We start from the raw sequence: 18,270 nt of genomic DNA, 5'->3' as shown, positions 1-18,270 counted from the left end.
CCTTCAAGAGTAAATTGGATGCTTATCTTGCTGGGATCCTATGACCCCAGCTGACTTCCTGCCCTTTGGGCAGGGGACTGGACTCAATGATCTCCGGAGGTCCCTTCCAGCCCTGATGTCTATGAAATCTGTGAAATATGTCGGAGCCACTGCTGCTGCCATGCTTCAGCCTGGGTGGGATGCAGGCAGCTGACGGCCCCCTCCGGCAGGGCTGGGGTGGGGGGGAAGGGACCTGCAGGTCTGGAGTAAGGGGCACAGACACAGCTAGGAGGTCTGTGGTTTGGGAGGGAGGGAAATTGGGGGAGGGGCTGTGGGTGTAAAGTCCTTGACACCAGTAGAGCCAAGGGGCTGCAGCTTAGGAATGAGGGGCACCAACATGGCCTGGAGGGCAAGGGATTGTGGGTTGGGAGTGAGGGGCACTGATGGGGGCTGCAGTTTGGGAGTGAGGAGCACTGGGGAGGAGATAGGGCGTTGGGAGTAAGGTGCACCAGCGTAGCCTGGGGAGGCGGGGGACTGTGGGTTGGAAGTAAAGGACACTGGCAGGGTTGGAGGAGGCTGTGGCTTGGAAGTGAGGGGCAATGGTACGGGCAGGGCAAGAGCTATCAGGGTTACTCAGTGCCACAAAGCAGCAGCAGGAGGACAGCTGCAGTTGGACCCATGTCCTGGTGAGTGAAGGTGGCAGGAAGAGCTCTGATTTATCATGATTTAAAAAAAAAAGATCAAATACCAAAATATATTGGTATTCAGAATTGATTTTATTATAGTGATTGAAGCACTGGTAGGCTTCCAAATTAAAATTGTAAATCTATCAATAAACATTATGTTAAATTGATAACTATGTATGCTGGCATTTCATTTTAATTGTAGAAAAAGATGGAGTTTGAGTGGTTTAAATCAGAGAATTTAGGTGGGGGGGGTTTATCAGAGAATTTGCTATTTTTAAACAGGGAAAACTAGGATCCCTGTATATTAGTAAGTATTTTACTAAAGTTTAACTATGTTTCCATATAAAAACTATTTGAAATTGCTTAACTTCGGTATTGAAGTATTTCAGACGTTGGTCTTTGTTCAGATAGAATCTCTTATTTTAGACAGTTTGAACAAGTCCAATTTAGGTGTTGTATACAACGTTACTTTTAAAAAAAAACTCTCCCTGACCCACAGTCTACTCCCCAAAAACAAAAACCATTTTTTGCAAGAAAAAAGTTCTTGACACATCTAGTCTGCTATACATAGAAAAGTGACATTTGGCAGGTCAATAGCCTTTGGCACAGGGGAGAAGTAACTTTAGGTTTCTGTTGAATATTTTTCATTAATGAGACTTTGTGAATAACAGTATTCTATAAATCTTTAATGTAATGGCATGTTTAAAACAGGAAGGTAAGCTGCACTGCACATGCATGTATATGTGGAGCTTCAGTCTTTCTGCTTCAACATTTTTAGTAATGTGTAATTCAGCTCTGAACACCAAGCCTTCATTGTTGCCAAAATACATACCTTCCTACTTTATCATTAAATTTCACCTTAATTTCTACTTTTACCATTTAAATCTATCAGGTGGCAAGCATCTAGCTTTAATATCTAAGACCGTTTCCTGTTTTCTTTGAACCAACAGCTGACAGGCTTTGTGGATCAGGGGAAAGCAGTAGATGTGATGTACAGTAGACTTTAGCAAGGCTTTTGACACTGTCTGCCATGACAATAGCATTAACAAGCTAAAGAGATATAGGCTAGGCAAAAGTACTGTAAGATGGATATATAACTGGTTGGATCATTGTAGTCAACAAGTAGTCATCAATAGCACAGCGTTTAGTTGGGTGAAGTTATCAAGTGAGACTCGCAAAGTGTCTGTCATGGGTCCAGTATTTTTTCAGATCTTCTTTAATGATTTAGACGATAGCATCGAGTGCACATTTAGCAAATTTCTGATGACCCCAAGTAGGGACACTTTGGAGGATCCAGAATGAATAACTGGAGAAATGATCAGTAACAAATCAGATGAGATTCAACAGGGACAAGTGCAAAGTCCTGTACTTGGGGTGGAATAGCTGCAGGCGCAAGTACAGTGGGAAGTGAATGGCTAGGTCGGGGCAGGCATTTATTTTGGGTGGAGGGCTGCTTAATGAGTTTTGGTGAGCTATTGAGGGCTGCAGGGGTAGCCCCGCCCCATGACAGGTGCCCCACTCCTTGTTTGCCATCTTGGGACCAGAAGTCCAGCCCCCTGACCTTTGGCCCTGGAGATCCATCCCTTTGTCCCCAGGAAATATTCCTTTTGGGAGGGAAGGTTTGCCATCTTGGAACCAGAAAAAAAATCATATACTAAAAGTCAGATACCTACTATAACATATTTAAATTTTATTACAAAAAGTATTTTGTCATGATTTGTGTTTGTATAGTGTATATAGAAATGATTGCATAATAACTCAAAAATAAAGTCTTACTTTTGTATATTGTGTGTTGGGTGTGGGCAGGTCTGCCAGCAGCTGGAGCAGTGGCAGCAGCCGCCCCACCTGGAAGCTGCATCTTGGCTGAGCCAGGCACTTTTGTCCACAAGGGTGGGTGTGAGGCATGTGGGGTGGGTGCCTGTGGGCTGCATGAAATTGCCTGGTGGGCCAGGTGTGGCCCGTGGGCCATATTTTGCCCACCCCTAGGGTAAGCTGTAGTACTGCAGAGAAAAACCTGGCAGTATGAGCCAACAGTGTGCTCTCGTTGCAAGAAAAAGCCATCAGTGTACCCTGTGTTGTGTTAACAGTAATGTCACTCGCAAATCAGGAGAAGCGATTATTTTATTTAGTACTAAATGAGGCATCACTGGAGTACCATGTCCAGTTTTGTGCCCCATACTTCAAGAGGGATATGGGCAGTTTGGAAGGAGTCTAGTACAGGGCAGCAAACATGATTTAGGGGCTTTGGAGGCAAGGAAAAGGAAAGACCGAGGGAGGATTTGATAACAGTCTTCAGATAACTTGAAGGAAGATCAGTTTTTCTCTGTGATTGTAGGGGAGAAGACTAGGAGCAATGGCTTTAAACTGCAGCAGAGGAAGTCTAGGCTGGGAATTAAAAGGAACTTTCTCACTGCAAAGGGTGGTCAAGCACTGGAACAGACTACCTAAAGAAACTAGAATCCATCCTTGGAAGTTTCAAGAGCAGGTTAGACACTTGGCTGGAATGGTTTAGACAGGGGTAATCCTGTTTTGACTAGGGGCCCGGACTAGATGACCTTGTGAGGTCCCTTCCAGCCCTAGTTTCCTGTGATTATGTGAACAATAGTTTGATGTTACCAGATGTGAATAGATCTCAGATTAATTGAAAGTTGTGGGTAATGAACTTTCTGTTTCTTGAAATAGCATCAGGCAAGAATACCATAAAGTGTGTGCATGTGGAGTGTGGAGGAATAGCTCTGATGTTAGTAAAAGAAAAAGTTCAATTTTTTTTTTCTTGAGATGTATGTTTGCTTTATTGTAAAATGCTATGTAGCAAGATGGGAATGTCAAGGAACTCAGTGTTTTAAATAAAAATACTTTAAAGCTAACTAAGTTTTAAACTGCTATACATTTTAAATTTGTAATTTGCATGGTATGTTTTTGTTGTTTATAGTGGGTGAAGATGGACAAATAAAAATCTGGTCTAAAAGTGGAATGCTGAGATCCACATTAGTACAGCAAGGTAAGTTTAGTTTCAGTAAAGAACACTCAAAACTTTTAAATTTGACCATATTTGTATGATACAAGTACTTTCCCCTAATTTGACAGTAATCGTTTGATTGAAGATATCACTTCCATTAAACTCAAAAGGAATTTTCTTGTTGATTCAGTGGGAGCTAGATCAAATTGTATTTTGTGAAAGGCAAGGCTTCTCTGAAAACCTCTTCACATGAAGACTTTTGGCTTCAGGTTGGCTACTGCTGACTGTAGGTTTGTATATGGAACCTTTTGCCAAATGTATCAGCTACAAAAGTTGTCAGTTGAAAATGTATCATTTCAGTGATTGAAGTTCATGCAGTTTATCTTCAAAAATTAGTCATTGTAAAAATAAAAATGTTGTAATATTTTAAATATTAAATGACAGTATAGGTATCAGTAGAAGTATATACAGGTACTGTACCAGTTGAAAAGCAATCTAAAATTACAGTTTATAAAAGCCCCTTTTTATAATGGAATTATTTGCATCTAGTATCTTTTAGTTAAGTTGCCTCTTATTTGTGTGTCGTACATCTTAAAAAATGATGTTTTTTCTGCTCTTAATGCACAGTCTGCCCTGCTGTGGTCTAAAGCTCTATTACTTAGGGTACATGCAGAGGTTACACTCCTAGATGGACCTAACTAGGGTTAGGTCAATCTAAATCCTGTTATGTATAGACATTCATGAATGTTAGATTGGGAAAAAAATGGCCAGCCCAATCTTACCTAGTAAAGAGGTGAACTAAGTTTGACTGGGAACATATTTGCCCAATCTAACAAATGTATGCACATATTTGGAACACCGCCTTGGGGCTGGTCAAGCACAGCTGTTTGGCCTAGCCTCAGTGCTTCATTCTTGCTAAACCCCTTCCCCTGCACTCCAACCTTGACTGGGCTTATTTTAGGTGCCAGACTCCCCTGGATGGACAACAGTGCATCAGACTGACCACTCCCCTGATCCTCCCTCCTCCCACCCCCACACACCCCAACTTACTTAGATTGGGTTTCTGGTATGGCTCTTGGTACCAGCAATGTGTGCACAAGCTGGACCCAATCTACGACTGAATGGTTTAAAGTAAGCCATGGGATCATAGATCAGAAACCGTGAACGTGTGCATGTATCCTTAGCATTTAGCACCTTCCAAGCGATACTTCTTTTTAGTGTATAAACCTTTGTGCCAAAATATTGGCACCAAAACATAATTAAATTTGGTGTCACTTAAAATAGTTTACTAAAATTTTATATTCAGTACTCATATTTTTGTGTCTTTAAAAAAGAAAATAAAAATTGAAACAGTATTGTAAATGTTGGTTGAATTCAGAAAGTTAGGGTTCTAGTAATGTTATACATCCTTATAGTGCACAGCGACATGTTGGAAGGAAATGAATGGTATTAGCAGCCAAGTGGAAAAAAACAGACTTCATAGATCATTTGGCATTCTGGGGAGCAGGTTAACTCCAGTGGAAAATTCACTGTGGTATTTTAATCAAGCTTTCTCTTTAGTAAACCAAGTTATGCTTATTAGAAAGTCAAATAGGAGACAAAGAACGTCTATATGGTGCAAATATGATTTTTGCAGTTTAAGCTAAATAATTTATACCAGTTATATTGTAGTTTACAAGATAATGCTGCTGAAAATGCCTTAGAACTACAACATAAATCTTTTAACAAGATGATAAACAAAACCTTGTACTGTACCTACTTCCCTTTCTGGTGCTTTTGGTTTGATGTCTTTCATGAGCAGAACATTTACTTCTAAAAAGGTGTTTAGTACTTTGCTTTGATTGTATACTCATTCACAGATCTCAGAACTTTCCAGACAGAAGTGATTAAACTTTACAAAATCTTTATGAAGTAGTCAAGATTTGCCACACTTAACAGGGTCAGTGAAATGAGACATACAGAAGGAGAGATCGAGGCCCAATGAGATTATGCTGTGAGCCAGTTTTAGGTCTGAAAATAGAATTCAGAAGTTCTGACTACCAGCTTAGCTGTGCTAATCATTACAGTGTGTGACCAAATTGTGCACAGCTGACCTTAAGAAAAAAGATATCTTTTGGTTGAATACCATTTATCAAAACAGAACTGAATTATATAAGTAAGTTCAGCCCTCACATAAGTAGAGCAGCTCTTTAAATCTCTTATCAGTCTTTAAGGCCTCCTATACACATTACAGGTATTGGGCAATTAACTGGTTAATTGCATAATTACCTTGAGACCAGCTACACAGGCAAAGTAGCTATCACACAATAAAAAGCTTCAACCAGCTATAAAGTTAGACCTTGAAAATGTGTTGTAACTTTATAGGTGGTTGCTAGCAAGCTTTAATTTCTATGCATAGCAAGGTCTCCTTTGCAGCTATGAGCCAGTCAGCTGACAGGCCTCCCAGGATCCCAAACCCTGAGGATCATGGCTGCCGTGATTCTGCAAGGCTCAGGGTGGGTGTGAACTGAGTAACTCTGTGTCCAGGTTGCATGGGAGGCAGTGCCAGGAGCCAGAGCCATGTGAAGTTGTGGGGTCTCTAGGTCCAGGCTACGCATAGCCCCTGCGGCTGGAAGTGACCTCAACAAAGGAAGCTTCCTCGTGGGTGCCTGCTTCTTGCAGATGCAGGGGGAGTCCAGGATTAGGCTCCTTTTAGACCAGCAATAAGGTGCAGTTGGTTCTAATGTGTGATCTTACAACTGTTCCTCCTGTCACGTATATGTGGTATGGATCATGTATTGGATCCAGTCGCACCTTTTGCTGCATATGTAGAGGGGGCCTAATATAGCATATTACAAAAAGTGTTATGATCTAATCTGGGCTTTGGGATTCATTATTCTTACAATTACAAGTCCAATATTGATATAAAACAAACAAACAAAAATCCTAATACTCCCCCATTTCCTATGTCGTCTCTAGTAAATAAGTATGATATGGTAAATATAAAAAAATAAGACTTTTTATGTCTTTTTTTTTTACTTTTAAAAAAGAAAGAGCTACTAAGATTAGTTCCATTTTTAACTGTTATAGTTGTTATTTTACACAAATAAAATTTCTCAATAAGAAACATGTTTGTCTGTCCTGTAATCATGCTGATATTTAAACTCTTTAACTTCAGGCCAATCAGATAAATATGTTAAAAATAAATACGAGGAAAAATATGAAGCAACAACTGTGATTTTTAGATCAGCAGCTTGTGGTGATCATATTTTTCTGACAAAACATCATCTGGCAAAGTTATCCTTCTATTTTTCTTCAACTATTAATCAAATTGGTTTTCTAACTGATCTGTTTATGGTGCTTTAAATGGGTTAAAGCTCTCTCTATTGGTCACGACACATTCAGTATATGAAGACTGAAAGTGAAAATACCTGTCTCAATTTTCCATTCAGAAACCAGAGGTGTTTTGGCACAGAGGGAGAGAAGGAAGTAGACCTCTGAACACATCAACCATTTCCAGAAGTTGCTATATCTTTTATATAAGGGTGCACCAATAAAGATTTTCTTGGCTAATAGCAGATTATTCACCAGGCATATCAGTCAATAGCAAGCTGATAATTGATTTACAGGAATGCAGCGGGGCAGTGTGGAGGGGAAGGGGGATGCAGGGGACAGATTGGGGCACTCATGGTGAATGGGGAAGGGGCTGGGGCTGGGAGTTGAATGGGACCTGGGGCCAGGGCGGGGACTGGGATGGAACCACAGGCTCAGGGGATCAGTGTCCCAGCACTTAAAAATGGCAGTGGTGGTCAAATGAGCTTTAGTTCAAGCACTACCGCCACCATTTTTAAGTGCCAAGACAGTTTTTTAACAGGAGCCAGGTGGGACAAGGATGGAGACAGGATGCCTGCTATGAGCTCAGGTCTCTTTGCCTGGTTGCCTTTGCCCTGGGAGCCACGCGGTCTGCACGCCCCCTGCCCATCCAGCAGCTAGGGGCAGCTTGCCACTGCCACTGGACAGGCAGGAGACGCACAGCTAGCGTGCAGCTCCTGGGGCAAAGGCAGCAGGGCAAAGAGCCCCAAGTCCACAGTGGGCAGCCCGCCTCTGCCCTCACCCCACTTGGCTCTGCTCCAGTTCAAAGTGTCCTGGCACTTTAAAATGGTGGCAGCAGTGCTTGAACTAAAGCTCATTCAATGAGCTTTAGTTCAAGTGCCCCACTGCCATTTTTAAGCGCTAGGATGCTGATCCCCTGGAAGAGCCACCCGTGGCTCCATCCTGCATCCCTGGGGTCCCATTCACTGCCCTGCCCTGACCCCTGCCCCTACCCCTCTCCCTCCCTCACTGTGGGGGTCTTGATCTACCCTCCCCCCACACTCCTTTCCTTCCAAAGATGTATCTGCAAGGCACGATGCTCTCCATGCTGCCTGGTACATGTGTGCACATGCATGCAGTATATGGAGGCCCCAGCCAGAAGGCATAGCCAAAAAAAGCTGATAATGTTAATTTTCCATTTATTAGTGCCAATCCAATATGGCACTGATATATTTGTACACCTCTACTTTTTATATGCTTTGGCCATGCTTATGTATACTGAAAACTAGAGAAGTTTGTGTACTGACCACATTTTCAAGGGGTATATATTTAAATTCACTGCCATGTGTAGACAGATACATTTACAAATGTTTTGCAATTCTGGTAATGAACCATAAAATATTTCAGTGACTGAACACTAAAATTTGAGCATATTTACGGAGAAGCTATTTGGAGCTGGATGTTTAGGATTTCAACATCTGACTTGGTGATGAAATTTTAAGTATGCAGGCATCATGCTTAGGTCTGGAATATTTTGCTGGAGTATTTTTATATTCTTGGCTTATCAAGCCATTGCCATGTTCATGTTGTGGGAAATATTTTTGTTTACATGTCTGATCTGCTGGTGTCACATCAGGAACATAGGAGTGCTTCATTGTTACTGATTCAGTAAAGACATAGAAGAGGCTTTTTTCGGAGGCTGTTGTAGAGCAGTTAGAAAATAGATGACTAAATGTAGCCTCGCTCAATGGAGTGAATAGGACTTCTGGATACGTAGTCCAATAAAGCCAAATATGAGAGAAGGCAGTTTTTAAAATGTGGGTCAAACTGTCAAATTGAGAAACAAAACAACACAAAAAGGAGAAAGTTTGAAATGTAGCAAACATGCAGTACCTCTTTTTTCCCCATCTTGTCAAAAGATTGCTTTAACTTTCCTTTAAGGACTGACTATTTCAGACTTGTGTTGAGAAATTTTAAATATCGAAAAGGATAGTGCACATTGAGAGTAGTCTGGGACATGTAAAATTCATATATATATTGTTGATATATAAATTTCCCAGTTAAAAATTAGACCTCATCACTTTCCAAAAAAAGGGAGAGAACTCATTTATTTATTTATTTATGAGTACAACTATTTTCTTTTGTTTATCATCTCTTCAGAATAAAATACATTTTCAGAGCAACTCTTGTCTTCCAGTAGAAACTTTTGTCTTAGAGCAGTGGTTTTCAACCTGTCCATGGACTAATGGGGGTCTGCAGGTTGTGTCTAAGGGGTCTGTGAAAGATGTCTATGATCAATCCAAACTATGAATATCCACACTTAACCATTCAAAGGAGTCCGCACCTCCATTCAAAATTTTTTAGGGGTCCACAAATAAAAAAATGCGAAAAACAACTGCTTTAGAGTATGGACATATGTACTTTTGAACCCCTTTTGAAAAGGACATGTTTCAAATTGAGAAGCTGGGAATCATAGAAGTAGGGTCAGAAGGGACCTTGTAGATCTTCAAGTCTGACCCCTGCCTGGGCAGGAGAAAAACCTGGGCTAAAATGACTCCAGCCAGGTAGGCATCAAGCCTCCTCTTAAAGACCCCCAGGGTAGGAGCCAGCACCACTTCCCCTGGAAGTTGATTCCAGATCCTAGCTGCCCTAACTGTGAAGTAGTTTTTATAAATGTGCATGTGTTCATACTCTTAATATTCTACTTTCCCATGTTAAAATTTCGCAAACTCATTCTTGTCAACCAGCTATGATAAGCTAAATTCATTATTTGTGGTAGTGGGGAAGAACTCTGAGCTTTGAAACTGAAGTCACAGAAAATGAAAGTAATTCCACATCAACTCACACAATAACTCTCTTTTACAGAGGCAGGGGAGCAGGAGTGCACGGGGTGGCTGGATTCCTCTTGAATTTAGGGATTATTTGGTAGGGGAATTTGTTTGTTATAAGTTGTTATTTTAATATGTTATTGTTTTTATGAATTACTAGCCAATTGCTCATAAAGAACGACATGGGAGGGTAGGTGGGGATGGAGTGCTGCCACCCAACTCCCTGCATTGCCGCCACCGCACTGCCGCCACTCTGCCTCTGGCCCCGTGCAGTTCCCCACCCCATGTACCACCCCATGCAAGGCTGCTCTGTCTCTGCCACCTGCAGGGAATGGCAGGGGGATGAGGCCAGTGACGCTGGCCTCATCCCCCTGCTTGGGCTACTCTGTCGCCGCTGCCTGCAGGGAGTGGGGGTGGGGGGACAAGGCCAGCAGCACTGGCTTCCACCCCGCTGCCCCCGTCCCTGCCATTATGGCAGCACATCACCACAGCCTCCTGTCCAGAACACTGTTGGTGTTTCAGACAACCAATCAGTGTGTGAATAAAGCATTACGGACAGACACTGACAGACAGACAAAGGCTTTTATAATATTAGAATTTTCTTATACATGTTATTGAAAGTCTTTCTCAGCCTTTTGGGGAAAGCATATAAATCTAATAAATAAATGTTATTTTTCTTCTGCTGCAGAACCTACCAGTGGTGCTATATTTACCTAAAACTAAAATCCAAGACAACTTGGAATTTAAGATTACCACCTCCCTCCTCTCGCAATAATTAAATTATATATATGGAAAATTTAGAAATGATTATGATTTTCCATGTACAGAATGTAATTAATGGAAGGTTGTTTAAAATTTGTGCCCATCACTGCTATGCTGGGGAAAGCAGTGGTGAGGAGCCAGACCTGTGCCCCTTGCTCCCCTGTATCTTGTTCCTTCATGCCTGTCCCCCCTGCTGCCTACCTTCTGTCATACACACTCCTGCCAAATACCCATCTGCTGCCTGCCTCCCACTGTCCATCCTTCCCCCACCATCCTTGTCCACCCTACAGCCTGCTTCCCCCACCTTGTTCTCCCCTGTAGTCAGCATAGCCAGGGAGAAGATGGCAGCTCCCAGTAGAGCTGCGTTGGAGTTGGAGGTATTGGAATGAGGCAGAAGATAAGTGGGGCGGGGGGGGGAGAGGGCAGCTGGGGGAGAGGGAAGTGGCCGGGCGTGGGGGGTAGCTGCAGGAAGGAGCTGAGGGAGGGAAGTCTAGGGTATAGGGTAGGCACAGACATGGAGGGGGGAATGGACAAGCTGCAGGTTTTCCTGCCATCACTCATTCCATGGTCTTCCCTGACCTCCCCCCAGCACTGTTCCATCTCCCCCATTAAATAAGCTATCTCAGCATGCAACAGGTATTGGTTCAGCTCTGGCTTCAGCCGCAAGCCCAGGGCTAAAGCTTGAGTTGAGCTTCTCCCTGCCCCAGACTAGTACTTAAAACCAAGATGCGGCTTTTTACCCTCCATGCTAGTTGTGGGGGGGGACCTTGTGTTGGATTTCAGTAAATACAGTATTTTATCTTAAACGCCACCAACATAATGGTGTGTGCATTTATTTGTCATTATATTATAATTAGTGTATGGTACCAATCACTGTATTAGGGTTGCAAAATAGTTTCTGTTTCAGCCTCTGGTTTTCAGATGCTCAGAACTATGTGAAACATTTACTTTTTACACTGAAGTGTTTTAGGCATAGTCTATTCCTCAAAACAAACAATGTTGATAGAGTTGAAGAGAAACAGGTCTGTTGTTTTTAAATGATATGACAATTTAAAACAAATATGCTTCTCAGTATAAAAATATTCTTGCAATATTTTTATCAGAGCTTCTGCAAATATAGTAATTTGGCCATGAAGAGAAAGACGAGTTTATTGTATAACATTGAATTGAAAACTGATACATTTTATTACTTCATAAGTCTAAAATATTTAAAATCCTAGTATGTTTATCTCTCTTATTTTTGTGTATATTAGATAAAAATATGCCATCCTGAGCAGTACATCCTGATTATATATATATATTAGAAATCAGAACTTACACATCATTATGGGTCCTCCTATCTTTTGAACCTGTTAATAGGAGTAAGCAGTCCCTTTTCCCTCAAAAATCTCCTTTCATCTTTCCTAGTAATCTTCATGCTCAAAAACAAAGGAAAAGAGGTGGGCCTTGCAGGGGTGTCCAGAAATTCAGTAGTCTCAGGTGGAGACCAAGTTCTAAACATTAATTGAGTTGCAAGTCGTTAATGATTATCATCATGTTGTTGAAATTGTGCGTTGCTTGGTTTTTAACCCCCACTATGCTGCAACTTTAGTGTTCCTCCAAGTAAATGCCACAATATACTAATTGTTTACCAATTTTTTGTACTTGGGCATACTCACTTCCCAGCTACAGCCCACGATGCTGGGGACTGGATCCTTTTAGCCAGGGTTTGGGGGCTGACAGGTTTGTGGAAGATAATTTGTAACAGCTACTGTTACCTTCTCCAGGCCCCAGTGAAGAAGGCAAGGAAAGGATGCAGCTTGGTGAGGGACCAAAGGATCTAGGGTGCTGTTCTTAAAGACAGAGGTGGTATTCTTGGTGTGGAAGGAAGCAGAGAGGAAAAGAGAAACTACTGAAATGGGCCATAGCTCTTAATGTGCCTTTAAACTATTTTTGGAAAAAGCTTAATTTAGATTAGACAAAAATAAAAATATACTTTGCATACAACATTATTATATTGTTTTCCAGAAGTTTAATAAATTTTCAAAGTGTAATTTTAAAATGAAGATCTCACTCAGAGAACAGAATGCAGACAACTCATTCTTTTAACCTAGATTTTTAGGGGTTTAAAAGCCTTCCCCCCAGCACGCCACAAACCACTATATTTCTATCAATTAAATGTTCTCAAAAAGGAGATGCACACAAATTCAATGTTTGTGTAATTTAATGACAGGGCTATGTTTTGTCCTTGAGTATATGCAAATTAGGTACATGTGAAATATAAGGCAGAAGACAAAAGTTTAATATTCAACTGCAGTTAAGTTTTTAATATACTCTGATATGTTCTTATATAACAAAAAAATCAGCTCTCTTGCACTTTTAAACTCTTAAAGTTCCCAGCTCAGCAGGATACTTTAACCACATACCTAATTTAATGCATGTGAGTAGTCCCACTGAAGTCAAACTGCTCATATGCTTAAATACTTAAGATGAACTGAGTCCATACAGATCTATTTTTTGAGCTTGGCTTTGTATACCAACCTTTGAACTGTAGTTTAGCCTTTGGTTATTATTATTTTTAATTTCTTTAAAACCACATGCTTTAAATGTGCTGGTGTGAAAAGATAAAAGTATAAATTACTTTTCTTAAAGTATTTAATATTTACTTCTAAAATTACTAAAATAGTGCTGTTTTATATTTTAATTTCTTTGAGAGATATTCAGTTAAAATACCCAACTAGATTTTGTTTTTCAGACTCTGTACACTGAGATCATGTGACCTTTTGACATTTTTTAAGAAACCACATGCACCTGGGGTTGGGTTAAATGTCAGACCCTTATCTCTTTCTAAAACAAATTATCTAAATTCTTTCAACCTGTTGAAGGCATTTTTAACCACAGGAGAAGAGGCAAAAATGTATTTCAATTGTTTTAAGGAAGTTCATAGCTCAACTATAATGTGTTTTTCACATTTACGAACTAAAATGTAACATAAGCCAACAAACTATACCCTTTGACATTTATTTTTTTTATAAACCATTTTGAAATATGCACCATTCACTAGTTCTCAGTGACATGAAAAAAATACCATATGGCAGTTTTTTGTGTTTAATTGTATATGTTCAAGTTATACTATTTAGTTCACCAAACTCACAAAGCAAAAGCTAAATTCTGCTCTAACAAGACGTGCTTGTTCAACTTCCATTGGCTTCATCGAGAGTTGCTGGTGTATACAAGGACAGAACTGGGCCTTATTGAAGATTGTATTATGATTGCTTTTAATTTCAATTTGTATTTTTGATATAGCACTGAGAGTCTTAGGCCTCCTCTACACATGCAGGTAAAGGTGCAATGGGATCTAATGTGCGATCCATACAGTTGTCTCTCTTGCCATACCACATGTGCATGGCAGGAGGCATGATTGTGGGATTGTGCATTAGAGCCTATTATGCCTAATTGCTGGTGCAGAGGAAGCCTGATCCCACTAGCTCCTGTGGCTGGGAGCCCCCTCAATTGAGGGACTCCCCACTGTGGGGGTGTCCCATGTACACCTGAGGCTAGGAGATTGAAGCTGCTGTGATTGCCAGCCTCAGGATGTATGAAACTCCTAAGGCTGAGAGATCCCATGTGTCATGATCTCCTAGCCTTGGGGATGCATGAAACCCTTGGGGCTGGTAGATTGCAGCTGTTGTGATCTCTCAGCCTCAAGTGTGTGAAACCCCCAAGTCTGGGAGACCGCATCAGCTGTGATCTCCCAGCTCCAAGGGTTCTGTGCACACCTGAGGCTGGGAGATTTCAGGTGTGCCTTACTGCTGTCAGGGCCCAGCTGGGTCCCAGTACTGGGAGGCATACTACAGGGACCCAGCATCTGCAGCTGCAGGAATCTTGTTTCTCCTGGGACCCAGAGTTGGCAGCTGCTGGGGCTCCCAGCCCCAGGGGAGACTTTGCTACACGTGCAAATAAAAACATGATACAACCAGCTGTAAAATTAGTACATGTTTTCAAGGTCTAACTTTATAGCTGGTTGGAGCTTTTTATAGCGTGATTGATACTTTGCACACGTAACTGGTTTCAAGGTAGTTATGTGGTTAACTAGTTAATTGCATAATACCTTTCACATGTAAGCTCCTTCAATTTTCAGTTTACAGGATCAGATCCCCATAAACTATTACAAATAGACTGAGAACTGTTCCTACTGACTTGACTGGAAACAGAACTGACTCTGTGTTAGTCAAAACTTTTAAGTAATAAACATATATTCTGTTTGTGTTTTTGCCTTTTAGCTTGTTTTATTAAGAAATGGTAGAATTACCATTGCTTAAATCATTTTGATCCATTTCTTTGATCCCTTTCGAGATGTTAAACTTTAAATGTTTATTAAATGTTTGTCATTAAAATATCATTTATTTCTTACATTTGATCACTATCTCCTAGAAACTAAACGAAAAAAGTATGCTAGGGGAATAGGATATTCTGGGTGTTGTTTGAGGCACTTCTTATGGTGATTTCTTTAATTAGGACTACTTGTAATTTTTAGTGGTTTTCTTGCACATCATACATTCTAGCATTTTTGCTAGAACAGTGTTTCCCCAAATTTTTGTTCATGGACCCATACTGAGGGCTGTGTAACAATGATTTTATAGTGTAGTGCTTTTGTATTCAAGAGACATACCTTATACATGTGAAATTATAATAAGGAGGATTACAGGGTAGTTGGTAAGGTTTGTCAGTCGATACTGAATCAGCCAGTGCCTACAAATTCCAGGTGGCCATCAGATGAGAAAGATACTGATATACCTGTTATTTCAGGCAATGCTGAGATACCCTTTGTGTGACATTGCTTGGATTGCAAAGTGCATTTGCACTTCTTAATACAGCTTTGTAAAGATGACGTCTTCCTTAAGAGATGTGCTCCTGGTGCGTGCACAAAACTCAGCTTATTCTTTTAGAGACAAATAAATAAATATTTGCTGTGTTTTACCCCTGCTAGCATTGCATAACCAATATAACTAAAAAAAAACCCAGATTCTGTTCCGTCTTGCACAGCATCCACATGATTATCTGGTAAATTACCTGTGAAAAAGTGATAGTGCTGCATGAGTGTCAGTGAGGGAGGATATTAGGTCTCATCAGAACCCTTATTATTCTAGATGATACACACAAAGAAAACAACTTAGCTTTACTGACAGATCTCAGGCTGGGTTTATGGGGCTAGAAGTTGGGGGGTTATAGTCTCTATTGTGAGCTGAGTGTGCTGGATCTTTAAAGTAGTAGACATGGAATCACACCACTTTTTTTACAACTTTTTTTTAGTTGCATTCTATAAAATGGCTATTGTAATTACAAGTGCTGTAGCTTATATTTTTAGATAGCTATAATTACCACTAAATCCTCTAACTAGAATATTCACTACATGTCTAAGAACAATTACAGTGAAAATACAATGTAGTTGATATATCTAGATTCCAATAATACATGTATTAAGAAAAGCATGGAGAGATGATAATGAGTAAATCAGTCATGTAGTTTACCTTTCTGGTCATTTGAATTAGTGGTAATTACATACTGAAAAGCAAAATTGCAGTTTGATTATGTTACAATTACAGTGTATATACAGTTTAATTATAGTGCATATTATTGTAACGTGTAACTCACTCTTCAAACCAGAACTGCACTTAAGGCTGCAAATTCCATCTCCTTTCTGAGAGACAACCACAGAATTAGCTGAGCTGTCACAGCGCTACTGGACTAAGTGGATCTGAGTTAACAAAGTATATATTGAGGAGATGGGAAAGGAGAAGATTTGATTTATAAATTCTGCATATTCCTTGTATAAATCCCTTGGATTTCTCTGTTGTACAGCCCTATTATTTGAACAATACACTGAGCTCAAGATTTTACCCTTTTGGTTTGTTGATGAGGAACATTTTTGAATTTCTGCTTTATAAACTGAATAAGGCAATGATCTAGGGTATGTTTCTTTCCATTAAAGCACAATATAATTTTTTTTAATCTTAAAGATAACCCAAAGTGGCAACTGTTCATTTTTTTGGGGGGGTGGAACTGGTAATTTTACTGTATAATTTGAGGTATGCAGCTATTTGGAAGAAATGTCTTTATAGATTTTACTTTCATCCTTCCTTCAGATTTTGACCTCTTTAACTGAGTGACCTAATTATCGATTGCTAATGTGTAACAGTTAATGTGTCAAAAGAGTTTGTGACCATTGCTTGTAACTGAAAAATTGTATAGCAATGGAAAGCGTTCTTACTTAATATGGAACTATATGAATAACAGTTCTTCTGTTTTCAGTCTCTAGTTCAATACCATATGGGGCTCTGATCCCCAAAACAGTACTGATAATAGTGCTTATTACTTAGAGCAGTTCCACTAAAGCCTGCAAGACTTCTCATGGTAGTAAGTATTATGACTGATAATGTTGAACAGGCCCTGAATTTTCGGAAGTTTGAGATCCTGCATATACATTTCTGATATTTCTTTTAATCAGAAAACGTGTTCAATCTTCTCTACAAAACTGTGTATATGATTTAAACAACATGGACGAGGCACTTGAAATAAGATAAAAGATAAAGCATATCTTTTAGCATATCTTAATGTTAATTGGCCGGATGACTTGACTTATGTGACTTTCGAAGTGACATTTATATTCTCTGTTTCTAATGTGTGTGAAAGTAACAAATTTTATATTTCATGATTAAGCAACCTTTATACTACCAAACTGACTCAGACCCAAGATGGGCAGGAGTAGGGAAGTGAAGCTTCATCTTAAATTCAGATACCGGCCCATGGCATGCAATGGCTCAGCTCTGGCTTTGGCCCTGGGGAAAAGTCAGGTGGAGCCACCGCCTGCCTCATCCTAGGGTGGCTCATGCAACTGGGAAGGAGGCTTGTGTTAGGGCAATCATGGGGGAAACTGCAGTGGAGGGGAGTCATGAGGGAGAACTCCAGTGTGTAGTTTATGGGGAGCATGAGGGAGACTGTGCAGCCCCCAACCCCAGCTGTTGTTTTCAGCTTCAGCTCTAGCCCCCTCCCAGCTTGGACCTGGCTGCTTCTGCCTGGCTAGACTGGGCCAGGGCAGGGCTGGGGCCACTGATACCAACTGTCCCAAAGCCAGAGGTACTGCAGAAGGTAAATGGTGGGGGGTGCAGGTGATGAGAGGAGCACAGGGTGGGAGGGCCAGGTGGCAGGGGGGTGGGCACTGCGGTGGACCAGGCAGCAGAGGTGCTGGCACAGGCAAGGGTAAGGGGGATGTGTGGTATGGGGTAGGGGGCAAGTGGACATTTCTTCCTTCTCCCCTTCTTTTACCACAGTGAGTCTCTTTTCCTGCCACTTTGTCACCAGCACATTTAACTGAAATTTGCCTGTGCTAGTGCAGCTGCCTTTCCTTAACAATACTATATGCTTGGATCTCTTGGCTTCCCTTCACAACCAAGTTCCCACTAAGTACAGAAGGAAATGAGTTAACTGTGCTCCTGCTGTTAAACCATGGAAATTGTTGTAACTAGTCAGCCATTACAAACAGGTTAAACATTTGGTTTAAATATAACATTCCTTATGATTGCTAAACCAGCAGTAAAGTAGAATAAAAACTAGTTTGCTTTGAATTCCCATACTTCAGTGTCACTACTGATGTCATTTTTTAGCCTGAATTGCTGCCAATAGGAGAATAAGAAGTGCCCAATTTAACTAATATGTGTTCTCTGGCAGTGTGAATTATTTCATAGTAAATTACCATATTTATAAATAAAAAATTAAGTAAAATATC

General features: G+C 40.6%; 1 protein-coding gene across 1 annotated transcript in view; it reads left to right on the top strand.

The window, feature by feature from the left end:
• The window catches only part of IFT80 (intraflagellar transport 80), a 139,812-nt gene that overhangs the window by 39,270 nt on the left and 82,272 nt on the right, over positions 1-18,270 (top strand). The window contains exon 4 of the mRNA XM_019532664.1: positions 3,598-3,666. Within this exon, the coding sequence (XP_019388209.1) occupies positions 3,598-3,666 (69 nt within the window). The remainder of the gene's footprint in view (positions 1-3,597; positions 3,667-18,270) is intronic.

This window comes from Crocodylus porosus, unplaced genomic scaffold (assembly GCF_001723895.1).
Source record: "Crocodylus porosus isolate Cpor-Errol unplaced genomic scaffold, CroPor_comp1, whole genome shotgun sequence".
NCBI classification, from domain to species: domain Eukaryota; kingdom Metazoa; phylum Chordata; order Crocodylia; family Crocodylidae; genus Crocodylus; species Crocodylus porosus.
Note: the sequence above shows the minus strand (reverse complement) of the source record. Positions and strands in the feature narration are given on the sequence as shown.